Source organism: Columba livia, chromosome 15 (genome assembly GCF_036013475.1).
Source record: "Columba livia isolate bColLiv1 breed racing homer chromosome 15, bColLiv1.pat.W.v2, whole genome shotgun sequence".
In the NCBI taxonomy this organism is placed as follows: Eukaryota; Metazoa; Chordata; class Aves; order Columbiformes; family Columbidae; genus Columba; species Columba livia.
This window is the reverse complement of record NC_088616.1, coordinates 2,930,000-2,957,874: the sequence shown is the minus strand read 5'-3', so window position 1 is coordinate 2,957,874 and position 27,875 is coordinate 2,930,000. Positions and strand designations below refer to the sequence as shown.

The 27,875-nt window shown below is 45.6% G+C and overlaps 1 protein-coding gene and 1 long non-coding RNA gene across 4 annotated transcripts; one reads left to right on the top strand and one right to left on the bottom strand.

The window, feature by feature from the left end:
- Positions 1 to 415: 415 nt before the first annotated feature.
- Positions 416 to 27,043, bottom strand: ABCC6 (ATP binding cassette subfamily C member 6). The gene is made up of 31 exons (XM_065030702.1): positions 26,577 to 27,043; positions 24,945 to 25,121; positions 24,471 to 24,596; positions 23,755 to 23,892; positions 22,625 to 22,750; positions 21,995 to 22,056; positions 21,087 to 21,218; positions 20,294 to 20,506; positions 19,268 to 19,445; positions 18,642 to 18,803; positions 17,012 to 17,104; positions 16,264 to 16,467; positions 15,968 to 16,114; positions 15,194 to 15,281; positions 14,823 to 14,892; positions 13,987 to 14,113; positions 13,338 to 13,514; positions 12,736 to 12,903; positions 11,121 to 11,301; positions 10,571 to 10,634; positions 9,945 to 10,065; positions 8,731 to 8,938; positions 7,326 to 7,636; positions 6,388 to 6,587; positions 5,688 to 5,814; positions 5,012 to 5,113; positions 4,137 to 4,283; positions 3,442 to 3,600; positions 3,033 to 3,199; positions 2,407 to 2,601; positions 416 to 1,899 (listed from the first exon to the last, which is right to left on the bottom strand). The coding sequence occupies exons 1-31, from the start codon at positions 26,625 to 26,627 to the stop codon at positions 1,791 to 1,793; spliced, it is 4,530 nt and encodes a 1,509-aa protein (XP_064886774.1). The 5' UTR covers positions 26,628 to 27,043; the 3' UTR covers positions 416 to 1,790.
- LOC135575489 (uncharacterized) lies at positions 12,099 to 19,140 on the top strand. 3 transcript variants are annotated; one of them, XR_010466310.1, is made up of 5 exons: positions 12,099 to 12,564; positions 12,717 to 12,828; positions 13,370 to 14,101; positions 15,120 to 15,306; positions 17,355 to 19,140. It is a non-coding gene; the product is annotated as an uncharacterized LOC135575489 (long non-coding RNA). The 3 variants fall into 3 exon arrangements; XR_010466309.1 differs by having other exon boundaries at positions 12,099 to 12,828; XR_010466311.1 differs by lacking the exon at positions 15,120 to 15,306 and having other exon boundaries at positions 12,099 to 12,828.
- Positions 27,044 to 27,875: the final 832 nt, after the last annotated feature.

Sequence of the window (27,875 nt, the reverse complement as noted above, 5' to 3'; positions counted from 1 at the left end):
GCCGATGGTATTTTCACTTGCTCGTGCTCTGTGTGAGCCAACAGCAAACCCTGCGCCCTTTCAAAGACCTCCACCGTGAGAGTGGTTTGATTCTTTGCTCCTGTTGCCTCCTCTCTTCATTACCAACTTAGGAACGGAAAGCGAGCATTTACAAGATGTTTATATCAGAGACTGGTGTGCTAGAAGATGTCGCAGAATTACCCAGCAACGTGGGCACTTCTGTTTCTCCTTGACATCAGTTAAAAAGAAAGAATACCGAACTTATATCTCACTAGTTCAAAATCCTCCTGGTTTTGAGATGCATTGATAAACCTTCAGAGTGTTCATAACTTGTAGCTGTTGCTTGATTATTTTTTTTATTTTTTTTTTCCTGTAAGGTTTGAAGAAAGTAGAAGGAAAAACTTGTCTCTCTCCTGGTGTTTGAGCACCAGTATGGCAGCAGGTGTTGGACTTCGGTACCTTGGGCATGTGTCCAGAGAAACTGCCCACTGCTCCTAATGTGGGTGAAGAGGTGATGAAACAGCTGTGCCAGAAGGAACCGCTGGGTTTTGCTGCCCCGAGCTGATTCCGGCCAGTTTGACCTTTCCCATCCCCTCCCCACTACTCCTTTTACACCGTATTTACTTTGGCTAACTGAAGGGGAGCCGTTTCAATACTCGATTCTATTTTTATTTCAGCTTTCTAGAAAACTTTTAACAAAAGTCTCGGTAAACAGCAGCATCTCACAGTGTGGTTTGTTTGTCGCAGTGTCCTGTTGTGATTCCTGAGGAGGGCCGTGGGGACAGCTCTGATGCAGCTCAGCTTTGCTGTTGGGGGCCGTTGTGGTTTGCTGAAGCACCATCTGAAGCGACCGTGCCAGAGGCTCCACGGTGCCGGGAGTGAACTTGCACTTGAGGAGAAAACCAGGATTGAGCCAGCAGGTCGGGAAGTGAGTTGGGTGTCCCAGTGCCACCCGCTGCCCTCCCCAGAGCTGCTCTGGGGGGTCAGTGCTTCCCTGCTGCCCCGGGGTTCACCACATGGTGCAAGAACGGTGCCCAGGTGAGCAGGTCTTGGCGAAGGACTGAACTGGTTCTGCCTGGAACTCATGGCAAGCTGTACACACGTAAGCTTGCTCGCTACCAGGTAAATTCTTGTTTGCTCTCCATAAAACCTTGTTGGCTTTTAAGAATAACTTGTGCAGTCTTTAAGCATGGCAGTGTATTTGGGCTCCATTTATAGCATAAATCAAAAATGATTACAGAACCCCAGAATGTGAGGGGTTGAAGGGCCCTGGCAAGCTCATGCAGTGCAATCCCCCCATGGAGCAGGAACACCCAGATGAGGTTACACAGGAAGGTGTCCAGGCGGGTTGGAATGTCTGCACAGAAGGAGACTCCACAACCTCCCTGGGCAGCCTGGGCCAGGCTCTGCCACCCTCACCGGGAACAAGTTTCTTCTCATCTTTAAGTGGAACCTCTTGAACCCATTGCCCATTGTCCTACATGATGTGGTCTTTTAGCCTCTTTGCTTTTATAGCATAAGAGGAACAAGGTGTTTAAGTTCTGACTGGCTCATTTTCAGCAGAATAGTGAGGTTTGGTATCTGGAAAGATAACAAAAACGGAATTGCTGTGTTTCTTACAGAAATAACGTGTATCCTAAGTCATCCCTTTTCATCTACTCACTGCGGTTACAGCTCAAACGAGATTTGGTTGAGCATCAGGCATTTCAGAGTGAAACCAAGGTAACAACTCAATTACGAGGTCAATTATTCCTGGTGGTGGTGGCATTACGGTCTCTGCCATGAGTGAGTTATGCAAGGCCTGATTCTTCCATCAGGCTGCAGAACAGTCCCTTCTGAGCTATTAAGCGTTCCGGAGTATCAAATTCAGCTATCCGACCATTTTCCAAGACTAAAATCCTGTGAATATGAAAACAGAAGTGTAAGCTTGGGGCTACACCAGCAATTCTAACAAACTTTGTTACTCTTAGTTATTTCTATAATAAATTTTGGTACCTGCTTGTTATTCACCCAAGGTTTTCAGCTGGGAAACAGCTGTGGGACAGATACAGGTTTCAGATGAGCAACTATTTGAGTGTTGAGTTTGTGGGAGAAGCGATTTTTGGCACCCGAGACTGGAGTAAGATTTATGAGTGTGTTTTAGCTTCACGACTTTAAGATGAAGCAAAGTGCTGTAGCCGTGGTTTTGCTGTCAGTGGGGGATAAAGGAGTATGACACAGCATGAGATGTATCATGTGCGAATAAATGATTTTCAGTTAATTTATTGGTGCCTAGCTGGTGTCAGGCAGCTCCTGCAGTCTCTAAAGCTTTGGGGTTGAACAGGGAGAGGACAGAAATGAAATAGCTGTTCGCTGCCATTGTGTGGTTTGTTGTGCTCACACAGGTTGCCTGCCTGGGGGCGTTACCTGTCGCAGTCCATGACGGTGTTAATCCGGTGAGCTATTGTTAGCACGGTGCTGTCCTTGAACTGAGTCCTCAGCATGGCCTGAATCTGAAGGTCAGTTTCTAAATCTACCGCTGCTGTGGCCTCATCCAGCACGAGGATTTTGGCTTTCCGCAGAAGTGCTCTGGCCAGACAAACCAGCTGCTTCTGACCAGCGCTGCAGGTGAGAAGAGGGATGGTAAATGGAGAGCAGTAGTTGCTGAAGTCAGAATAAGTGATTGATTTGAAAACTAATGAAAAGGTGATAGTTCCCTTTCCCTGCAAGGGTGATTGAGGCTGGTGACACTGCGGGTAACAGTACGAACAGCCCACGGAAATGCAGTGTTGCTCTAGCACCCAGGAGATCTGCACTGGGAATGCGATTCCGGTGTTTCGGGTACTGCACAAACACACCGCAGCAACCGAGTCTCTAGCTCTTCCACGTGGTGTCTTATGATTTGATTTCATGCTGCCAAACAGGACAATAACGCATCAATTTGCTGTCTGGGTACCCTTTTCTTTTTCTTACTGAGTCAGACTCCCAGTGGCTGCCTGTTCCCTCGGCCCGGCCCCGGCCCTGCCCCGCCGCTGTTTCCGCAGATGCGGTACCTCAGGTTTTCCCCTTGGTCAGTGCATTCATGTTCCAACTGCTCCGGCAGAGCTGCAACAAAGTTCTTGAGCTGAGTCAGCTCCAACGCTGTCCAGATGTCTGCGTCAGTGTGTTGGTTTAACGGGTCAAGATTCATTCTTAGGGAGCCAGAAAACAAAACTGGATCCTGAGCACAGAGATAGTACAAACAAGTCCTGAAATGGGCTAGAAAAACGAGCTCTTGGGTTTTCCTTCCTGGGTGCAAACCTGTGGCTGACGTTACACTGAACTGGGAGACAACCACAGCATGGGGTCGTTTCCAACTTGGAAATTTCTTTATGTCCCTCCTCTCACAGATTCTTTCTAATCCCTTCTGAGATGTTAAGACTTGGACAGGGGCTGAAGCATTTTGGAAACTTAATTTCATACCTGGGGAACGACAGTTATCTTGGTTCTAAGGTCATGGAGACCTAGTTGAGCAATATCGAGTCCATCGATTAAGATCGCCCCTTCCGCAGCTTCCACTAATCGCAGCAAACCCACAGCAAGAGTGGATTTCCCAGCTCCTGTTCTCCCAGTTATGCCAATCTGTAAAGTGCAATGGAAAGCTTTTGGTTTTGGTGTTGATTGTTTTCCACAGTTGGCCAGACCCATCATGTAGTTCCTCTTGGGCTTTTGAATAGAGACAGCTTTGTGTGGATCAAATCTTCAGCGCTGTTCAAGATTCACATAGTGTAGCGATACATCCTTAAAGGGAAAATTTATTGTTTGTAATTGTTTTGTATGAAAATGAATCTTGGAAAGCCTTTAGCGAGAATAACCACAAGAGCAGCTGGAACAGGGCATTGATGTGGCATGAGATTTAAAAAGTGAAATTCCTTCGCGGTAACTCCGCTCACCTTCTGTGACATGAACTTTCACTCAGAAGGATGCCTGGTGTGCGCAGCAATCCTGGAAGCGCTGCTGCGTGCAGGAAGAGGTGAGCGGTTTGACAGACGGGCTCGTCTGCAGCTTCACGCTTACAAGTTACTGCAGCTGGGTGCAGGGCAGGGGCTGTGCCCGTCTGATGGCTGCAAAGCGCCGGGCACGCTCTGCAGCGCTCCTGAAACAGGGGCTTTGCTCACCTTCTCCTGCCCGTGGATGGTGAGACTGACGTGCTTCAGTGCCAGCTCCAAATCTGGCCGGTATCGCAAACTATAGTTTCTGAATTCAATTCTCCCTTCAGTGAGCCAAACTCGATCTTGAAGTTGGCCACTCAAAGTCCAAGGTGCCTAAATGGATGAAAACAAACAGCACTGTAAACAGCTGATTTAAATTACCAAACCAAGTGGCCATACTGAAACGAAGACATCTGTCCCAAATTCCTCTGATCTATTTACTGTTTCTAAAAGAGAAAAAGGCCTCCAACGTTCACATTGCAAATGCTGACTTTTTATTCCATGCAAAGAGACCACGCATCTTAACTGAAAATGGGGGTGAACATTGTTTGCGTGTCAGAATTCTGACATTGAGTGGTTCAATAAAAAATATTTATAGGCTCCTGTAAACAGGACTGTGAAAGTCTCCTTTAGTAGAATCTTGGGGCAGCATATGGAGAAATAATTTTGATGATTACAGAACAGGAATGATTGCACTGGAGACTTCTTGTGGCTAAAGGCTATCTGGCAGCCATCAGTTATCAGAGTCGCATCTGAGCTCGCACAATACTTGCTCCAAATATGGGCAGAAAATACGGCTCGTTCCATGAGTGTTACCAAGTGAAGCTATTTTAATGGCAATCTAATGCTTAACTGTCTGAAAGAAATAACGATGATCAGAGGTTACAAAACAAGCCTGGGCAGTTGGATAAAAAACAAATGCTGCAGCGCTTTAAAGGAAGCATAAGTGGCCTTTTAGAAGGGGAAAACTAGGGGTTTTCTCCAGGTGGAACAGAAAAGTTACTAGTGTAGTTTGCAGAGATGTTCCCCTCTGCTAGCAGGGTCAGTAGATGGTTATCTACCTCCTTAGGAGTCCTTGTGTATTCTCTCACTCTCTCCACAGAAACGATGCTGTTCTCTATGTCTGTCCAGGCACGCACCATCCAGTTCAGAACACCAGTTATCTGCCAGAAGGACACAGAAGCAGATAAATTAAGTCTTGACCTGTGCTTGTGAGGTACCTGGTACTTTATCTTAGTGTTTATTTGTAAAGACTTCCTCATCAGCTAATTACTTGAGAAATCACCCCTTAAAAGGCTAAAAATTAACCGTGGATCCTAGTGAGAGTTTGTGAAGCTGTGTTTAAAGAGCCTAGCCAGCTCTCCCTCTTAGCAGGTTTACAGGGAATGAGATGCTACTGGCTTGGATGCTAAAAGATGATGTAGCTGGTTCTTAGGCTGTTGTGTAACTAGTCTAGAAGCAGATAAGACACACTCAAGACCTCACTTTGGTTGCTCAGAGCATGCTGTGACTGAAGTCTGAGCTCGGATACAGGAGGAAAAAGTGGCTGCTGCATGTGTTTGAGGTTCATTCTCTAACTGCACACGTGCCCTAGATGCTCTGGGTTTCAGCAATGACAGCAGGGTTTGGTAGGAGAAGGCATCTAGAAAGCCACAAAAATAGTTCATGATTTCTTAGAAATGAAAATGGTAGCAGAAATTAGAATGCAAGCATGGTGTTACTTCAGTACTGAGTTACCTGAAGAGCATATGAAATGGAGAAGCCAGCAGTTCCCGGACTGAGATGTGTTCTGCCCATTGTTGCAAACAGTGCTGCAAACAACACGATGCCATTGCCCAGAAGCTCCATGTTTGTAGCAAGCCACCTGCAAGAGGAAGAGAGCACAGGGCTGTTGCTGGGTCCCCTCTTCCTTTCTCCCAAGAGAATCTGTGATTACTTTGCAAAACATTTGTGGAGCAGCTATAAAGCCCTTGTCCTGCCCTGGTTGCTCTTATCCAGCCACTTGTTCCTGGGGAGCAGAGCCCGACCCCCCTGGCTCCAAGCTCCTTTCAGGCAGTTCAGAGATCAGAAGGTCTCCCCTCAGCTCCTGTTCTCCAGCTGAACCCCCAGGTCCCTCAGCCGCTCCCATCACACTTGTGCTCCAGCCCCTCACCAGCTCCGTTCCCTTCTCTCCACTCGCTCCAGCACCTCAAGGCCTTTCTTGTCACGAGGGGCCCAAAACTGCCCCCAGGATTCGAGGTTTGTCCTCCCCAGAGCCCAGCACAGGGACGGTCACTGCCCTGGGCCTGCTGGCCACACTATTCCTGATACAAGCCAGGACGTTGGTGGCCTTTTTGGCCACCTGGGCACACACACTGGCTCATGTTCAGCTGCTGTCAACCAACACGGAGGCCATGAAGAGTAAACTATAATTTTCTTTCACGCTGCAGATTTGTACCTGTCAGCCACTGCTCCCGGGAAGCACACTCGCTGATTCTCATCCACTAGAAAATTGCTCTTCAAGATAAATCGCTCCTGGTCCTTGTGAGCGCGGATCACGCTGCTGCCTTGGAACGTTTCTGAAATGTGGGAGTAGATGGGTGACCTGCTGGCAGCCTCTGCACGCCTCAGCTGGCAGGAGGTGCTGACATAGAAGTGCTGGTGCAAAGGGAAAGGGAAGAAGTGATAAGGTTTATGCCTCCATGGACGTGCTCCACAGAAAATCTGGGAAGGTCTCAACAACTGCAAGAGCATGTAATATCTTAGTCTTATATAACCTAATGCACAGGTAGAGGAGATGGCCTTTAAAGGTGAGGTAGTGTTTCTGCTTGTGTTATGTCCTACCTTCATTAAGAAAAACCCCATGGTTAGTTAACGCAAAGCAGCCAGGGTGCTCTGAACTTGCAAAGCCTCTAAATTCATACTTGTGTTTCCCGTAGACCATCGCTTTGCTTGCTGGAGAACAGAGACGTACTTACACCTTTTCTTGCCCTTCCCTCACGTTCAGCTTAACTGACAAAGCATTTGAGGTTTCCGAGCGCAATGGCAGATCTGCGCAGCATGCTATGGATATATTAAAAAGCAGTGTAGGAATTCTGGAGAAAAGGATAAGTGCTTTTGGTGTTCATATGATTGCGTGTACACTAGTGGAGACAAGGGATGTAGCTCTAGGTAGGATCTGACATCAGGAAAGCAGAAGCCTCTTTGTGAGGTCTCTGGGATGCTCTGGAGGGCTGAGGTGATGTGGGAAGTGCCACTGACATTTCCTTGTTCAGATGCAATTCCTGATGATGAAACTAGTTTCTGCAAGTGTCCTAAGAAAAGGAAGGAGGCTTTCTGCAGGGACACAGCCACACTGCTTCAGCCTCTGCTGCCTGCGTATCCGTGAGCTCCTACCTGGAACGCAGCATAAAGCACAGTCAAGGGCACTATGGCCACTGCTGCCATGGGTGTAGCCACTAAAATCACAAGGTAGATCTCCAGCAGGTGGAACAAGAATCCCAGCAAGGACTTCAGCTTGTCAGGGATGACGGAGTCAATGGCATCCATTTCTCTGGCAAAACGGTTCAACAGGTTTCCGATGGGTGTCTGCTCGAAGAAGACCATGGGGGATCTCATGACATTCCTCAGCAACTGCAGAAACAGCTTGTGCGATGCTAACACGCCACCCAGAAGGACTGCTGCTGTTGAAAGAAACCTGCCAAGGGCTGTAAGATAAAAAAACAGTCATTGTCGCTGGCTCTGAACAAACTTGCCTTGGAGTTCCCCTTCGCGAGATCATGATTTTCACTCTGTGCTGTAACTGCTTTACCAGTGAAAGGCACTGACTTTCTCTTTGGTAGCCGTTAAGCCCAGGCTCAGAGCTGCAGGGTAAAGCACCCTGTAGGGCAGTCACAGAGGGGCAGAAGACCTTCCAAGCGAGCATGATGGGGGCCACGGATTCAGCAGCTTAAACACACTGGACAAATTCTTTATTCTTCAAAAAATGAGTGTGGCTGGAATTACCTGGAGTTACTCAACGTTTCAGGTTTCCTGCCTCTCGGTTCACTGTTGGCACAGAACAGTATCCAGCCCTTCCCACTCTTCTCAGCTCACTCAAAGCTTTCTCAATCTTTTTGACTTGGGCTGAGATGTTTCCGGATCTGATTTGTCTTAAAACAATTTTTTTTTTTTTTTTTTTTATTAGAGTGACCCAAAGAACTACTGTGGGTATTTTTACAAAGAAAGATTGAAAGAAATGTAGAAATCCACAATGTCCTTTTTTCCTCTCTCTTTACACTCAAAAGGCTTAAACCAAGATTTCATTCAGCATGGAGAAGAGCTGCCAATTGCCCTTGGATATGGTTCATTTATACTGGAGGAGTGGAAAGGAATGAGAGGAAAAGAGGCATGCAAAAGGTGCTGGATACAAGGGGGCAGTATGGAAAAATAAGGATGTCATTGTTCTTCCATTGCTGAATGTTTTATACGGGCTCAGGTAATTTAGTTCCAGCAGGAAATACAGAGGAAGACACTATTCCTCGTGGTCTGCTGAAAGGCACAGGAGAATACTTCTAGCATACCATGAAGTAGAATTTCAGGCAGTAACACTGGAAGTATTGTTGAGATCCCTTAGAAATCCTCTCTTTGCGTCAGAGCCTGTAGTTTCAGGTCCCACGCCAAACTTTTAGGGCTGGTGCCAAAGGCCCTGGAGGGTCAGAGCCCAAGGGTATGCACTTGTTTATATTCTGAGAAAACATCCTGGATATGGGAAAGGGAGATGGAAATACAGAGAACAATTAGGTGAGCGAGTTCCACGAACCTTGAACGACTCCTAGTGCACCAAAGACTCCAACTCTCAGCTCTGTGTGCTGCTGTGTCCCATTGTGAACAGGGTCGTCTGTCCACATGCTGAGCCAGTAACCACGAGAAAATGACACGGCTTGCTGACACGTGAACAGCAGCATGATGTATGCACACAACAGAAAGCCTGTCGCCTTCAGGTAGGCTGCGTAAATCGAAGTATTAACCTGGAGTGAAACAATTGGGAGAAAACAGGAGGAGAGGTTGGCAGGATCAAGCTTGTTAGCAAGGAAAAGCAGCTCCAAAACAAGGAATGATTTATTACTTGATTATATGCCATGAGCCATAGCAACCATGTTAATTCCTTTTCTGTTTTCCTCATGGATGAATAATGAAGCTGTACTTAAGTAAATCGATGGTGTTAATGAGTGATTATTATCAGCTGATGAATGTTACTGCAGTAGGTTCGTGTCACTGCTGGAAGGCAGGTAAGACTTGGCTTACACTAGGCAGTGGTTGTCATTTGCTGTGGGTGTGAGTGACAACTGTCATGTATGCTCCTGACTCTGTGAGTAACTGCTGGTGGCAGAGGTGAGGAGATCCGCGCCTGGAGCTGCCTCCTTTGGCGTGTCGCCCTTCTCACTCTCATCTCCTCTCACCACCAGAGTGTAGCCTCAATTCTTCTTCTCCTCCCCACGTGATAATGCTGCTGCGGTGTGCCCTGAGCACACAACTCATCCCTGCCTGACTCCTCTGAGCTGGAATCCCATGTCTGCTGCCTCTTTACTCCTCCCCACCAGCCTCAAGAGTTTGTGGACGGACTCAAAACTACAAGTCCCTTGTGATCTGTCCTGTTCTGTCCCTTACCACCACCATGCCCTGATTGCCTCACTGCACTTTCCCCTCAGGTTAGTTCTTGAATCAGAGTCTCTCTCCTTCAGTGGTCATGAATTATTTAGTTTCCTGACTTCCATAATGTACTCTCTGCAATGTATGTGCATTATTCCTATTTTGGAACCAGTGCTTAGATCGGGGCATCCAGGGAGAAACAGTTTGCGGAGAAGGTGCCAAGTAAAATAATACTAAAATGACTTTTTCTCAATTATAGGGCAAGCTCATACAGCTCAGCTGACTTTCCTGGAGTCACACTGGGCAGGAGCTGCTCTCCTGCCATGAGGGGGTTATAAACCCCCGGTACGTGTCTTTGCTGGTACAGGAATGTGCTGTGCTTACCCTGCCAGGCTGAGTTTTCTCTCCCTTGGTTAATGTTCCTCCAGGAGCTGCAGCAGTGGTGCGGTCCTGACTGACCGGAACGGGCTCCCTTCCCCTGGCAGAAGATTCGACTGAATTGTCCCTTTGTAAACAAAACAAAACCAACAAATGAAACCTTTCCATTTTTAGCCGAGGCAATGAGGCTTTTAAAGCTGGGTATCTTTACCCAGCCACCCCTATATTCACATCTGGTTTGAGGCCTGCGGTTTTTGGGATCCTCCAGAACGACCCAACCGTTGTCCATATTTATCCCAGGGCTGTTGACAGAGGCTTTAAGCCTCTGCCAGCTGTGGCAGCTTTGATGTGAGTCGGACCTTCCGGCCCTGTGGGGAGGTGAACAGCAAGCAAATGCATCGACATGCCTTGGATGGGAGCTCTGAACAAATCCCAGCTCCTTGTGAAACGAGAAAATGTTGGTCAACAGCCCCATCCAAGAGCGGTTTCTTATCTATTCTTGAGTGAGGTTGTTTGCTCTTATTATTATTTTACAGATCAATCCCAAACCTGTCTCACACTGGGAGCCCCCACGTAGGCTCATATGGGCTTTTGGAGCAAGTTCTACGTGTCAGAAGCAGCTTTAAACTTACCTGAAGAGCTCCTCCTGTGACAGAGCATTTCTAGAGGTGATGGTGCCTTGGGCATCTCCCATAGCTGTGAAATAAATGCATTCTTTTTCTAAATGCTTTAGAATCTCGTTTTGTCCTGTATAGCCTTTGAGACACTGGTAATACGGAGGAAAAATTCATTACGAAGGATTGTTTCTAAGGGTAGAAATATCAAGGTGAAGCTTGAAGAATAGCACATATAGTGCATAATTCTGTTTACTGCATGATTGTTGGCTACTAAGATGAAACTGTCTATTCAAGAACCAGTTTTGAGGTGATGAGTCAGCTAATTTGGCAGGCATATTTTATCCTCACACATAAAGTGCCAGCTTACTGTGACTGGATCTCTGCCTTAAATGTCCATAGCAGAACAAATCTAAGACTGGCTTTCCCAGTTTTGTTTTCTTTTCCCTCATCCCAAGTGTGAACAGCAGCAGATCCCCTCCCCTCAGCTCTTTAATGTTAAGTATAATATGAAGGAAACAATTGACTGAGAGACCCAGTAAGAATGATTCCAACTCATTTGGGTTACCTGGAAAACTAGTGCCTGCCTTCTCTTCAGCGATGTGTGAATGAAGAAATTCTGCAAAGCCACCATTTCTCTGTAAAAGTTCTTGGTAGGAACCGATTTCTGAGATTCTTCCATCCACGAGCAAAGCAATGTTGTCCACGTGAGGCAAAATGTTGATTGTGTGAGTCACCAGCACACGAGTCTGCTTGAATGAAGAGGGGACCGTTACAGTTGTGCTGGTGTTTCCCTGCTCTCCCGAGCTGTCTTCTAAAGACAGATGTGTACTCAGTGTGTGCTGTGATTTTTACTAACGTGGAGACATTTTTGTTATTTATTCCTACCACTTCTGTCTCTGATGAGGTTTATCTCCGTGGCACAGCTTTATGCCACTTCTGAAAGTGCAGAACATGGGAGCAGAGGGCTGAAGCAACTGCTTTGTGTCATGCATGGCACAAAAGAGAATGAGAACAGAAGCTTGAGGTTCCAGGTGAACACCCAGTGTGCAGGAGGACCTTCTGCTTGGCTCACTGACCAGTTCCATGCTGTTGATTTCCCCTCAGGCTGAAGCTCTTAAGTAGAATGACATTAATTGAAGAATAGGTCAAGTTTATCATCACTGATACCAGTATTTCAGAATGAAATGCCTGAAAATGTCATCACCCTGAATGGAACTGGAGTACAGCTCCTTTTCATTTAAATTTCTGAGCATATTTGCACAGATAATTGTATGTGGGAAAGGATGTAAGAGAAGTAATTTTTCCCCTAGATAACAAATTGGTATGTCGTATATTTCTAGTATACAACCAAGCCCTTTGAGTCCTGGAGTCTGATACCCTCTTTCTTTGTCAGTATTTTTGCTTCAATGTGATAATTACATTCTGATACTTGCAACAAATCTACACATAAAGAAAAAAGTATTTGTCAACAGACATATCTGTTTGAATTGGATATTCTAATGAAATAAATTATCTATTTTCTTTCTACAATGTGAAACTGAATGAAGTATTTGTAGGTAATTTATGCCATAAAACAAACAGAGCTGCTCTAACATCCCTTCTCATGTAATCACATTTATTACCCAGATCGCTTGACAGCAGAGAAATACCATGGAATAACAAAACACAACCAACACAAAAAAGAAAGGCAGAGAAGTGTTTAAGATGGATTTCAAGACTGAATTTTAAGTGATGACCATTTGGGTGATGAGAACTATAGAGGTGTCACTGAGATACTCAAAAGGGATGGGATTAGATGTTATGATAAGACGCAGTGAGCTGGAAGAGATCAGACAGCTCTTCCTAACTATACTAGAAGTAAATCTCAAAAAGGGAGACGGATAATGCTGATGGAAAACCAAAGAACTATAAACTTGCTGTGAAGTAAGGCTGGAACTGTACATGTGGACTGCATGAGAATAAAAGCAGTCTTGCAGGAGCCCCTAACTTTTCAGTCGTCCTCCTCCCAGGTAATTCCCAGCAGGGCTGCCATGTGCTTCTGGGCTGCAGAACCCATTCCGCTGCCACCGTTGTTACCGGTAGCACCTGCTGCCGCTAGCGAAAAAGAATTTGGGAGCCTTTGCTAAAGTGAGTAACCCACTCATTTTGCAATCTTTTACAGTTCAGGATTTATAACACACCTTGTCCTTCAGTAAGCCGTTGGGTCCAAGAACGCGTTCAAAAATGTGCTGTCCAACATGCGCATCAACAGCCGAGAGCGGGTCGTCTAGCAGGTAAATCGAAGCCTTCTGGTACACAGCACGAGCAAGGTTCACTCTTTGCTTCTGCCCTCCCGATATAGTTATTCCCTATAGAAAAAATGTATTGATAGTGTTTATTCCAAAGATATAGCACATTTGCCAACTGTTGGTTCAATTTTACACTGAGGTTTTATGACTTCCTTATTTTTAAATCAGTGCTTCTCTCTCATCTCCCTTCTTCCCCCCCGCCAAAAAATAGGACTCTTGAGATGCAGAGGCAAACTCTCTTGAGCAGCACCACTCTCCTGCAAAAGAGGACCCAACAATGATGTGGATTTTTTTTTGTCTTCAGCACCTCTCATATCTCTGGTTAGGTTAACTGCCAGGAGATGGGATTCAGACCCCATTAAATCATGGCCTGACTTTTCAGGAATTACTGAGCACCTGCCTCCTGCAAGTTTGGTAGTTTTGTGGGTGTTTTAAGCAGGACACCCAATACTAGTCGTGGAAAAGTCGGCCAAAATATGAACCTAAGCCAATACCTTCTCTCCTATTTCACTCTTCCGCCCCGCAGGGAAGCTCTCCAAATCAGGCTGCAGTGCGCAAGCATCTATCACTCTGTTGAACCATGTCTCATCCATCTCTTTCCCAAAGAGAATATTATCTTCCACCGAAGCATTTTGTATCCAGGCTTGCTGGGGGACATAAGCTGTTGTGTCCTATAAAAATGGAAGTGGAGGAATGTCACCAATCTTCATAAGCTCAGCTTGACACTGAGGGAACCTGTCTTTGAAGAAAAACTCTCCCAGTAAGATTTCTAGAAATCTGGAATGATCATCACTACTGACAGGTCTCAGAGAGCTTTGCAAAACACGAGTCTGCACTTTCATTACCTTACAGAGGAGGCAACAGCAGTGCAAGTATCTGACGTGATTTACCAGGATGCCGCTTCAGGTCACTCCAGTGAGAAATGGAACTGCATCTTTCAAGTCCCATTCCAATTCCCATTCCCAAGCACCAGGCTCATCCAGGAGGTCTTAAGCATATTTGGATAATTGTGGGCTGCTACATACAGCCTTTGTTAAAATTCAGCAGAAAATGGGTTTTCATGAAGTATCTCATGCCTTGGTTAAGACCACACTGTTCCTAAAGACAGCCTAATTAGAAGCAAACGTGCAGGGGAAGCCTCACCTTCATGGACATGCAGCCATCCGTCTTCTCCAGCTCACCCAGTAATGCCGACAGCAAGGAGGACTTTCCAGCACCCACCTGGCCAACTACAGCAAGCAAGGAACCTCTGGGCACGGTAAGATCTATCCTATAGAGAATATGTTAGTTTATTATCACTTTTTAGATACACTTCATGAAAAGAAAATGACCCAAATTCTTGCTGTTGTCCTGTAGTAATAAAAATGTATCAACAAAACCCCCTCATTTCTTACTTGAGGCCTCAATGGCACAGTTACTCTTCCTGTCCTGCTGAGTTTTTGCAGCAGAACAGGAGTCTTCCCTGCAAAGACACTTCCAACCAGAAAGTCTTCATCCACAGTCCTACCTGAGTTTCAAGCCCAGGTCCCCACTGTGGAGACAGACTAGCCCAAGGCACTGGATGCAAAACATTCCTGAGCATCAGAACTTTTCAACACTGTTTCTTCTCTAAAACTGCAATGCCTTTTGAAATAAGCATGTAGCGATGTCATATATAATGTCAGTATACTATCAATTTTACTTTTTGACTTAAATTACTGTAATTTCATATTTGTACAAGAAAATAATGTAAAGAAAGTGGTCTCCATATATTAAGGCAACATCCAGCTACAGGCACTTTCCCATTTACGTGCTCCCAGGCATGAAAGCAAGATTACATTTTGTCTGACTTCACAATTTTCAGAATTCAACATTACATATGAAGCAAACTCAGAAGTCTCTAGATATTCCAAACTAGTGTCACTTAGGCCCTAAGGAATTAGCTCATTCAGCATCCACCCTAACCTAAAGAACTGAAATGACTAAAGGTAAGTCTGTACCTTCTAAGACAAGGAGAAGTTTCTTTGCTCCAGCAAAAAGTCCCATTTCTTATGGTGATACTTGCCTGTACTAAAATATGACAAGAAACAGAACACTTGTAAATTCAAAGGTAGGTACAGAAAGGTCCCTATTTATGTGTCTTTATGTCTCAGTGTGTATTTATATTACATAAATTGAACCCTAGGTATGAAAAGAAGGGGTTAATTACCAGATTAGATTTCATCACTAGGAATAAATAGGGCTGAGAGACAAAGTGACAATAAGGGGCAAACATCTTTCTCTCTTGACTGCGGTAGGCACCCTAAGAGTGGGAGCTGAACAATGGAAGCTGCTCTTCTTAGAAGACAACAGCGCTGACACAAAAGCTCACCACAGCCAGAAGAGTCTCTGCCAGAGCTCTCAGGATTCAGTTCTTCCAGATTCAGAAAAGCCGTTAAGCGGTTTAAAGAAACTTTGGCCTGAAATGAAGAACCACACAAAAGAGTAAGATTTCTAAGAGAAAGGGAGCTAAAACCCAAACTGGTTTCAGATGCTGTATGTTTCAGATGCTGTATGCTTGAATGGACAAATGTAGCACTTCCTTACGTTAACTGCCTTTATTTCCACGTAGCGTAGCAAAAAACCTTATTCTTCCCTGGGTTTTCTCTTCTGCTCACACAGTGAAACTAGCACTTTTTTCTCCAACTCATCCTACAGTCTTTTCAGGGATTGCTTCTGTACATGAAGAGTTGTGAGAATCTTCTTGGGGTGCAAGAGCGAAGTGCAATTTCCCAGTTTCATAGAGGACAATGACTTGCTTTTCTCTGTGCTAGCAGGGTTCCCACCGATCTCCTATGGAGATTTTTATGTATTCTGATGTATGTGATTAAAGACAGAACCAGAAGCACCGCTGAGATCTAATGGTGCTTGTGATTGGCCTCAAAAGACTTAAGAGTTGTTCTTGGTGACTTTCATATGGAGCCTTTCTGAAGAACAATACTACAAAGTGCTTTTACCTGCAAGTCCTTGCACTTTACTGTTTCATAACAGCAATTAAATAGCCCTGACATTCAAAGCCCTAAGAAATCCCTACCTTTACGTGTTAGTGGTGATGTGTAAAAAACCAGTTATGGCCAGAGAAGAAGGAACAGAATCTGCAATTAACCTGGACAGCAGCGTTAATGGAGAACGGCAGGAAGGAGTGTGCAGTGTTGAGAATGTTGATCAGTGTTAAAGACACAAAGGCCTTCTGGGCATCCAGGACGTGCGTGTCATCCACCAGTGTGTAGACAGCAAACATGACAAACGCAATCTGAAAGGGAGCAGAGGAAAAGCAAACTATTAGCTTCAGATGGGGAAGAGAATGGCTCAAGCGTGACAGGCCCCTTCCTCGAGACTCTGGAGATGGAGGAGAAATGGAAGTAATAGCACATGTTTTATGTAGGAAGATGAACCACTCACCAGGAAAGTTGAGGAATGGAAAGAAGCTAAAGATGCTGAGAAGAGAATCTGAGATCTTTTCAGGGCCTGAAGCTCTTCCTTCCTGATACCAAGCACTTTCTCCATGAAGGTTTTCTCCCAGCCATACAGTTTAATTACTTTAATGTCGCTGAGAATGGCATTGGTGAGTTTGGCCCGCTCATCTTTATGTTTCATCTGGGTCTCCTGTAATAAATGTTGGGGTTTCATAATTTAATAGGTCAAAAAGTTTAAAAGGTGTTTAAAAACACCTTATTCCTGCCTATGAATTCTGAATAAATTTCCCTGCACTTGAACTGCATATACTGTTTTGCTTATGAATCTGCCAGGCTGGGAAATTGTTTTTTATTTTCAGAGCTTTATTTTTACTGGCAATACATTAAAAAAACACAGAAAAGGTGGGCAAACAAGGTAAAACAATGAATATGCAAGAGCTTACTCTGAACTTCAAGAAACTCTGCGGGCTTTGAATCCTTCTGTGTTCCTGCAGACCATCACAGTCAGCATGAATAATAAATATGAAGCTATTGCTTGATGTCAAATGTTACTGATACGCTTCAATAAAATACTACTCTTTTTTTTGCAACATGCCTACTGTAATAATCAGTAGCCTTGGGTTCCCTGTGATCCACTCCTGGAAAAGCATGGCAGCCTTTAATTTAGATTTAAAAGTAGTGTCCTGCCTAATTCAAGTCAGTAAAGCACTTCATTTTTATGAGGCAAAATGTACCTGAAACTGACTCCTCTTCTTGGTGATGACAAAATTCAGAGGCAAAAGAAAAAGGAATACAGCAATCGAAGCCAGGGCAGATGGGCCAAGAAGCTGCCAGGAGAGAAAAGGAAAAAGGAAGAACTTCTGCTGATCACTAGAAATTACTGTTTTCCATTCGCCCTTGCTCATCTTCCTTCTTACTTGAACTTAGGCCTAACATCCCCCATGGCTAAGGTTTTACTCCGATCTTGCCTTTGCCTTTCCTGGGAATTGTGCTCCCTGAGCCCTGTGGATCATTAACTCGCCAGGCAGGGTAACTCCTGTCATCGTGCTCTGCTGAATTTATTTGCTTCCCTTTTAGGAACTAGATTGGTGCTGAAAGCGATCCAGGAGCAAGCTGGCAATCCAAGTCATTTCTGTCTTCCCTTCTGTCCCTGGCTGTGTTACGGAGGACACCTTGTGGCTGGCATCAGGAAGTGACCCACACAAAACCAGGTTTTGTTCAAAAAACAAACCCAAACCCTCAACAAACTATTCCTGCAGCATAAATAACCCAGCTGTCTGAATTTACATCAACCAGTGAGATGAAATGGTGGCATTATACTGTGTCACAGACTTCTGCGACAGCTCTTGGATCCCAGGGTTCATCATGACTTGTACATCAAAATGGAGAGCTTGTTTCTTGTGGTTTAATTACATCTTTCTGCAGATGTTCGCTAGAGAGGTGAGTGCTGATATATAAAGAGAGATAAAAGTATTCTCTATGCAAATGGTCTGTGAGCACTAGCACAGAAAGCGTTAATTATGCTCCAGCTACTTGCAACCACATCCAGCCCGTCAGCATCGCTAGAAAGGGGAGGATGATTTTTCGGCAGCCTACAGCATGGCTACTAATTTTCCAAGGTCACCGTATCCTGCCCAGCACAGGCACAGTACATCCTGCTTCCCAAAGGAAAATCTTCAAGGCCTCTGGGAAGCTCCTGGGAATCAGCTCAGAATGCCATTTGGTGTGATGCTAAAAACAGGGACTAAAATAGGGGGTTCTCCTGCTGAGAAAATGCCATACGTTGATCTAGGGGGAAAAGGATCTTTTACATTATCATCCTTTGTTTTTAATGCAGGTTTTCCTTTCTCTGTGCTAAACTGCCGAATACCTATGAAACTCAATGTCTCCAATACTTTTTTTGAATATCATAGAACTTTGCTTCAAATAGTTTCACCGATCCCGAGGTAATCAGGATGAGGTATTTCAAGTTGCTGTTTCAGTCCATTGCCCTTTATGCTCCGGAACTGGACTCTCAGCCTGCACCAGGCCACCACATTTTGGTTGAAAAGGGAAGTGACAGGAAAATCTGGGGCAGAAGTTTATCAGTCAGCTCAGAATAACCACATACACACTCTTTCCCTAAAAGAGACTGAATGCTGAATACACAGTGAGAAGATGAAGTGAAGGATCGGGTAGGGATTCTACATCAATGAAAATATCTTCTAAAAATAAAAGCGAATCCACTATGCTATAGAGCTAAGAAAAATATGGCAATTTCAGTTTATCCAGACTGGCAAAGCTCTAAGCAGAATTTTGAAAGCTCCTTTTTCCTTTGATACCTAGAATAGAAAGGGATTGACAAGTATTGCCATCATCTTTTACCTGCCACAAGAAGACAAAGCAGATGATAATCCGAATAGGAGCAAGCCAGGTCCCATTAAAATAGATAATCAGATCCATTAGCTTTTGGACATCAACAGATACGAGATTAACAATTTCACCTACTGTGGCTGCTTTCCTTGATGCATTTGACATAAGTAGGATCTAGACAGGGTAGAGAAGAAAGGAAAGGCATCATCACATTACAGCTTTGGTCCAAAAATCAAACATGTTTATTTTCCTTAGAAAGAAAGGAAAAAAAAAAAAGAGAGATGAAGAAAAATGTCACATCGTAGGTACTGAAAACACACTGTTCCCTGGGATATGTGACTTCAATCTAGGATGAAGAATTTATTCCTTTCTCCAACCGTAATCTACAGCATAAGAAAGCTTATATTGCTTTTCCTCTGTCCTTTACCTGGATTTTTTTCAGAGGTAAGTTCTGAGAAACAAATAGTAAAATACCTCCCAAATACTGTTGAGAGATAAATATAGCACAGATTTACATCCTAAAAGTAGTTTCTAATAGCATCTCCCCTGATACTGTTAGGAACAATGTACCAACAATGTCATAATTCCTAATGTAGGGCTACAAAAAAATGAGGCTGAAAAGGAAACTACAGACTCACCTTCCTGTACACAAGCCCCGTGACTGCGGTTTTCAGTCTCAGCCCCAGAACAAGACATATGTACATATATCGTTGTTCAAACAGAGTCTGGAGACAAGCCAAAAGGAACATAGCGAAGGCATAGAAATAGCCGTGCCAGCTGGGTGCCTCTCGATCTTCAATGAACTGCAGGAAAAGGCTGCGAGACAGGAGCAAAATGTTGATGAATCCATGTAGAACTCATGAAATTTCAGACACACAAAAATGCAGAAATATCAGGGATTTTTCTGTATTTTCTCTGACTTACATTTATCAGTAAAATAACAAAAGTGTTGGAAAAACTGCTCACTGCTCTATGTATTATAATGTCCTGATTTTTGACTCTTGGTTTTGAAGATCTGATCTGAACATCTTTTCCAGTGTTAAGGATGGCTCCTGAATGTTGTGAATTTGTCAGAAATATGCAAATTGGGAGCCATAATCTAAGGAAGTCATTGACATTTCTAGAACTTCTTTTCTTAATGACTAAGAAGTGATTTTGCCCTTGAAAATGTTCTGTAAAGCAGGTGTGTGTTGTACCAACACAATCTACGAAGCATTACTGACTAAGTCAACTGACTAAAGAAGCTATTTAAGATGTGTAGGATGCAGAGACATGTTCTTTATAATTAGTCAGGGAATGCGGAGCCTTAAGAGCACAGCAAGTGGCTGGCAACCTGCGCAAATGATTTGTAGAACCATCGAATACCTCACTCCTGTTCTAATAAAGTTGTCAAAAGGCTCAGTGCAGCCCGTCCTTTCCACTGGTGGAATACAGCAATGGAGAAAGCGTGAACAGGTTTAGACTGTGGTTTGGGTGTTTTTTTTCCCCACTGAGCGGACTGTGGGCTTAGCACAACTGATAATCGAGCTCTTTCGATCAGCAAGAGGAGATTTAAGTGTCTGTGTGTGCACCTCTGTGGGCGCTGGCGCACACACCTCTGTGTGAGCTCAGGCACACAGCAGCCTTGTATGTGTGATGGAAATACATGACGAATCTGCATGTACCTCAGTAACTTTGGGATGGAGAACAAGAAGACATCACAGATAACTAAGCAGACAGTGCCGAGAAGGAAATAGGTTCCAAACATCTTCCAAAACACTTTCAGTAAGGGCCCACTCTGACTTTGCTCTGATTGTAGTAGAACCTCTGTCTCTTCAGCTTCTGCTGTTCTTGTTTCTCTCTTCTGGCCCTTTTTAAATGTAGCAGACTCCATTTTTCTAAAGAAAAAAACAGTGAGAAAGCCAGATACAATTGGAGAAAGCTTGGGAATCTCACGCTTTCAAAACTCAGTCAATACCTCACAGTGGGTCTCATGCCATGACCAGTATAAATGTTCAACATAAAACATTCCCTCTCATAAAAACCTTACAGTTCCATGCTTCCAGGGCTGGAAAGATGTTCTCCAGCAGATTCCAACACTTTAAATCAGATTTTGCACAGAGGAACTCACCCACTGAGGGGGTTAAAGACCCCCAGGTTTTCACAGCAGGGTGTTACTTGGACCATTTTATGTACACTATCCTTTTCTTCTTCTTGTTTAACAGACAAATAATTCAGTGGGATTGAATCTTTCAACTGTTCTGTTGTCCAGGTAGGAAGCTTCTAGCAGAGTTTATGTTCAGAGCTGGACTGTGTGCTGAGGCATCCTGTCTAGCACTCTATGGGGAACAGCAGGGATTGAAGCCTGTTCTGAGATGGCACACAGCACCTGTGAGCATCTTTGCTGCAATCATCTTAAAGACAAGAGAGAAACTGCCCAGCTGAGCCCCTGACACACACTCTAGATCGAGTACTCACTGCTGGGTTCTGCTGCGACACTTCTGCCACTCTCTTTCAGCCCAGGCAACAATTTCTTCAGAGCAGTCCTCCTTCCTCACTGGCCACAGGTGATCTGTCCCCAAGGACTGCCGCCAGCCTCTCCAGACGAGCCTGGGGACACACAGACTGCTGCAAGGGACCACAGGGAACTTGTTGTGCATGTAATGTTTTCAAAACAGACGGGCTTTCAGTTAGTGCACCACAGTGAGCACATAGGGATTTAAATAAAACACTGCTCAGGACTATCCTTTCCCAGAATAAATATGAGTGTTTAGGAACAGCGGCTTTGCTTCAAATTCTTATGCTTTCTTCCATCAACTTAATGAGGATTTGGCAGTAAACCCCAATTTCTAGTCCTTACTGAGAGCTGGGTCTTGGGCAGTGGGGGATAAAGCTCAGTTTAACTTCCTCTGTGGCTCAGTGAAACTGAGATGAGTCCTTATCATTGTGGCTATTAGGCCAAGGTGTGTAATCGCTTTTCTCCCAAATGCTGAGCAGAGTCTGGGCCCGTGTCCTCATTTGTTATTTTCCCCTTGCCCAGCGTTTGTTACAGGAAGGTCTGGCAGGCAGCGGTTGGTATACAGTGATTTTTTGAGATTGCTGAGGTCTATTTCAAGATTGGAAGGGTAGTTGGAAGGGGGAAGAGAATTATCTAGACTCACTAATTTGTGTTTTGAACTACTGTGAGAAAAGTAAGTTAAATTTCCATAATTTGGTCTTGTGAGAATACTTCAAGTCCCCAGAGAAAGAACTTAAATCCTCACTGCATAAGCTGACTCAGGGGTTGAGCTATTTCCTACTGGCTGTCATCTACACCTTTGCTTATGCTGCTGGGTTTTTTTTTCTGATGTTCTAGCAAAACCACATCTTTTTCTTTGTTTTCTTACCCAGAGAACCACCAATATGTAATTTTGGAAAGAAAAGAGGTGCTGGCTTCTGGACACTGATTCTGATGGGAAAAAAAACACAGGTGATATTTATATATAGAAAAGGCATGTGCCAGATGAATATAATTCCCTTTTGTGCTTCCCCAGGAAAAACAAACAAAAAGTTACAAACACTCCATTCATTGACCTGGACAGTGTAAATTGTGGAGGATCAATGGGATCGGGAGATTTTGGAAAATTAGACTTTGAATAACATCTTAAATGGGGGAAGAAATAATCTAATTCCTCATACCCAAAGACATTTATTTTCTGAAGCACCGAGCTCCGCCATACTCACACCTCAAACAGAGTTCTGCTACACAGGAAAGCAATGTGAGCCCTATCTACTGGTTTCAATAAAAAATAAACATGAGTATGGATTGAGCATTAAGATTTTGGTTTTCCAAAGAACACATAGTGAGACAGAGTACTGTTATCCCATATTTTGCTGGTTACCTTTTAAAACCATTGGTCTTTATAGAGAACGATGCATCTTACATCTCCCAGATACTCATGTTCCTGTGTGTCCCCATAAATTTAAATTCCTGTTTGAGGGAAGCAGTGCGTTATGAACAGCTATGTTATACTTACAGGGTGGTTGACAGCTTTAGAAAAGAAGGGAGGGTGATCAACTAAGCAGAATAACACGAGTTCTCCTAGCACCAGGCTAGCGTAAAGGTAAGTTGTGACATGGTGGAAATGGTCTTCCAGGAAGCCCTATGAAACAGAAAACTGCTAAGAATGAGGTAAGAACCTTCACGTGAAGTCAGCAGAGAACGCTGGCTTCTCGTGTTCTATCAGCCATAAGCTCTGAGTTTTGGTTTGAAGCATTTATTTAAAGTGTAGTTATGTAGAGCCACTTAAATAGGTAATTCCTGAAACTGGAATACCAGAAAATGCTAAATAATTGACATATTATTTATAGTGATGGTTTGATCGGAGGCTTATTGCAGTCTAGTCAAGTTGGATGACCACATTGCATTGTTATTCAGGGAACTTCGGGTGCTCTGAGGGATACAAGCTCCTTGCCCACCCAGTGGGATGAGTTGTTGATGTAAGAAAGCAGCTGCCAGGTTTTATAATAAATGGTGTGTCTACGGAGTTTTGTGAATGACAAAGAGAAAAAACATGGAAAAAGTCTGAGTATATTTTTGGAACTATATTTGGTACCAAGAAGTGGCAAAGTGTTATTTACCAAGAGGCCTGGTGCCTGAGTATCATTCAACACCGCAGGAACAAGCAGTTCCCAATTGGCTTTTGTTTAGTGGCCCCATATTTTCTCCTACCATTTAAACACACAGGTAACATTAACTTTTGTTTATTCCTTGTGTGATGGAAAGGTACAACTGTTCACCTGAGAATAAAGGCCATTCACAGTAAGCCTGTGTAAGATGTGTGAACCCAGCCAGCAATCCTCCACAAAGAAACATTCACCACAAATATCCAAATAATACAAATGTAGAATATATCAGTTTTTGTGACAGCTATTATGTTCATTTTGCTTCTATTCATACATGAAGTCTGCTGAGCTCTCAGAAAACCACACTGTCTGTATTAAAGGGTAATATGGATGGAGATCACAAAGTGTCACCAATCATTTTTCTCAGCACCTATTTTAAGAGAGGAATTTGGTTCTCACCTCACAATTAATGTGGCAAAAAGAGCTCTGCTGCTTAGAGACTTCGTACCCCTGCACATGAAAGGTACGTGGTTTCACTTACTCTTTCCAGGGCATTTTGGACTTTGGAAACAAACATCACAACTGCAGCCATGAACGAGAGCAGCCAGTAAATCCACAGGATGCCTGAAGACTGGATGCCCATCATTCTTTCCGCCTGGGTAAGGAACATGGCAAGGATCTGCGAGGAAGTACAAATGTGTCCAAATAAAGAGCTGGTAATGGAATGATGAGCATTATTATCAAATTAACGGATACAATAGAGAAAAATCAGTTAGTTTCTTGCCCCAAAATTCAAGATGTTCAGAGCCGCAGTATTGTTTGTAAAAGGCAAAAATTGAAAAGCATTATGTGCAATTTTGCACTCAAGAATGTCTCTTCAGAAAGGGCAAGTAACAAAACTACAAGGCAAGTAACAAAACTACAAGTGGGCCGACAGGCTGGGAGGATCTATGCTGTGAAGCCGCAATGACAGTGGGGAAGGACAGGCACTTGCGTTGAACAGAAACCCCATTTCATTCTAAACCACGCTAAATCGCATACCGTGGTTACGAGAAACTAGATGTACACTGCTCGCAAGGCTTTGCACCACAGCTGCAGACCCAGTGCTCTGCCCCAGCTCCAAAGCCCAGCAGAACCTCACAAAACACATTTCCCCATCAGCAATCTTGATGCTCAGAGATGAGAGAAACATGGGAAATACACTATCCACCCAGAAGGGCTAAGCTGGGCCACACGCAGACAAAATCAAAGAATTACCATTGTGATTCCCACCACGGCAGGGCTAATGAAGAATGCTGGAGCCCGTGGGATTCCTTGGCTTATTTCCCACAGTATGAAGAAGGTGTTAGAAAAACACAGTATTACCAAGATGAATCCAAGGACCTGGGGCAGAGACAGCAAACACATGTTGGAATGGAGTGAAATGGCGATACTGAATCAAATGCTCCAAGAAGGCTGGGCGGTGAGACTGGAGACGTGGGAGAGCAGGTTTGGGATGGAGAGTGTCACGGGAAGCAGCATGGAACCAAATGCAAATACAGGAGAGAAGATCTTACAACCCTTCTTCCTAAAGCTTTACTTGATTTATACTCGCCTCACTTTAACTGAGGGATTAAATGTCAAAGCAAACACAGAGATGGATCATCAGAAAAGAGTTAATGATTTGGAAAAAATAAGTTCTGTATCAAAGTTATGATAATGTTAGGATCAAACCCCATCCTTCACCCTTACCATTTTGGCTTTGAAGATGTAGGACATCCTGATATAGCCTTTGTTTTTGTGTCGAAGGTACAAGTAGTAGAAAGGAAAACAGATCCAAAGGTAGGCACATGGGATCCAAGCAATGACTGTCCTCTCAAAGCACCAAGTAAATCTTGGGGTGTTCGTATACCATGTCTGATTCCAGTCCTGCCACAGAATCAACACAGAAATGACACGGTAAAGCTAGCGTATGCAGAATTCCACTCACTAATGCAAGTTGCTAACGCGACAAGTGAGATCTATGACAACGTTAGAGGAACTTGATTTAGGGTTTCAGTGTAAAAAAAGTGGCAGCAGAGGGGCTGCTGGAGAACAGAGTGAGGTGATACAGGGAGCGGGGAAGGACTCAGCAGCATTTTAGAGGGATGGAAGTGGAGAGGAGGAAAAAAAGGTTGGAAAAGATGGCAAAAAAAAGGACATCATGTATCACAACTAGTGAGGAAAAAAAGAGAGGAAACTTACTGAATGTGCAGTAAGTAATTTGGGAATGAAAAAGATTATCAGTATTTGAGAACCATCAGAATAGTCACTAGGGAATGACTGGTGTAATGGAGAACAGCAGGAAAGAAGTGCCCTAGCACATAAACTGCATCACGACTGCATTTCCTCAGCTGTATTTATAATTCATTTATATATTTTTGACTGAACAAATAGTTGGATCTCATCTGCTAACACAATAATACTAAAAATACAGCAACTATAGATGAACAGACAAGGGTATTTTCTCTTCAGCAGCTTGTGGAGGTGGTTTGAGTCCCAAGGCTTAGGGACAGAAATCATTAGATGAAAAGAGGGAGCAGATAATGGATCACAAATTATTATGGGAGTTTATCAGCCTCTGGGATGGAAATCCACGTGAGTCTGGACTGATTAACTCATTAGAGCCCTTTCAAAGGTATTTCTGTAGTGGGTCAGTCAGCAGATACTTTCACCAGACAATAAAAGGACTAGTTTCAATGTCACAGAATAGTTTGGGCTGAAGGACCCTTCCCAGCTTCCCCAGTGCCACCCCTGCCATGACAGGGACATCTTCACCAGCTCAGGTTGCTCAGAGCCCCGTCCAGCCTGGCCTGGGATGTCTCCAGGGATGGTTCATCTACCACCTCTCTGGCCAACCTGGGCCAGGCTCTCACCACCCTCGGGGTGACAATTCCTTCCTCATGTCCAGCCTGAATCTCCTCCTTGAGTTTAAAACCATCACCCCTTGTCCTGTTGCAACAGGCACTGATCAAAAGTCTGTCCCCATCTTTCTTATCAGCCCCTTTTAAGTATAGAAAGGTGCAATCACGTCTCCCCAGAGCTTCTCTTCTGCAGGCAGGGAAGGATCTTCTCTTTCTTCCAGCACTGCAGCTGGACTACCCGCTCCCACACAACTCTCATCAAATTCACTGTAACTGGATAAAGCCTCGAGCTGTTCCCTATTTGCACGAAAAGTTGTCCCGGGGAGGCAAAGTCCATGCCAGCAGCAGCCTGCGATGGCAGAACCCTGTACCGTCCGGTCCGCCCGCCCCAGCTCCCCGCGCTGGCCCGGGCCCGGCTCGGACAGGGCCCCTGAGGGGTCCCGGCAGCGGGACGGAGCTGCGGCCCCGCCCGCGCACTCACCCAGAGCCCGGCGGGTCCGTCGCGGGGGCCGCACAACGCAGCGCCCGCCATGGCGCACGGATCGGGCCGGCTCGGTGCCGCGGGCCGGGCTCAGCGCCGGCGGGCCCCGCGTTTCCTCAGCGGGCAGCGGCCGAGAGCCCCGTTCCCGCCTGGCGTGTGAGGGAGCCCCGGAGCGCCCCGTCCCGGCTGGCGGCGGCGGGAGGTGCCGTGGGGGCAGCGGGCAAAGTCCGGCCAGGAGCTCCGCGGGGTCACCGCCCGACGGCAGCGGCGCGCCGAGCCGGACACCCCAGCAGCGGGACGGGGTGGGCAGGGGCCGGGGGCTCCCGCGCCTCCCTCGCCTCAGCCCGGCGGGCGGGCAGCCAGGGGGCGCCGCGTCGTGTGGCCTCGCCGGGGGAAGCAGCGCATTGCAGCACACGGGAGCGGGGCTGACTCCGGGGACGGAGCCGTGGCTGCGGGTGTTGGGCTGAGGTCAGTTGTCTGAGGTTCCACAAGTCCGAGTGCCCGGTCCTGCACTTGGGTCACACCAGCCCCAGGCAGCGCTGCAGGGGAGGAGCGTCTGGAAAGTGCCCGGTGGAAAGGGACCTGGGGGTGTTGGTGACAGCGGCTGAGCGTGAGCCAGCGTGTGCCCAGGTGGCCAAGAGGCCACAGGATCCTGGCTGGTACCAGCACTGGTGTGGCCGGCAGGCCCAGGGCAGTGACCGTCCCTGTGCTGGGCACCGGGGAGCCCAAACCTCGAATCCTGGGGTCAGTTTTGGACCCCTCATGCCGAGAAAGCTCTTGAGGTGCTGGAGCAAGTTGAGAGAAGGGAACGGAGCTGGTGAGGGGCTGGAGCACAAGTGTGATGGAGCGGCTGAGGGACCTGGGGGTTCAGCTGGAGAACAGGAGCTGAGGGGAGACCTTCTGATCTCTGAACTGCCTGAAAGGAGCTTGGAGCCAGGGGGGTCGGGCTCTGCTCCCCAGGAACAAGCGCCAGGAGCAGAGGAAACGGCCTCAAGTTGCGCCAGGGGAGGCTGAGGTTGGATGTGGGGAACAATTTCTTCCCCAAAGGGCTGTGGGGCATTGGAACAGGCTGCCCAGGGCAGTGCTGGAGTCACCATCCCTGGAGGGTTGGACAGACGGACATGAGGTTCTCAGGACATGGGGCAGCGCCAGGGGTGGGTTATGGTTGGACTCGATGATCGTGAGGGTCTCTTCCAACCAAAATGACTCTGTGATTCTACCAGTCCCGCGGAGAGTCCCGCAGCGCCGCGGGCCGAGCTGGCGGCAGGAGCGAGTCCGCCGGGCCCGCAGGGGGCAGCA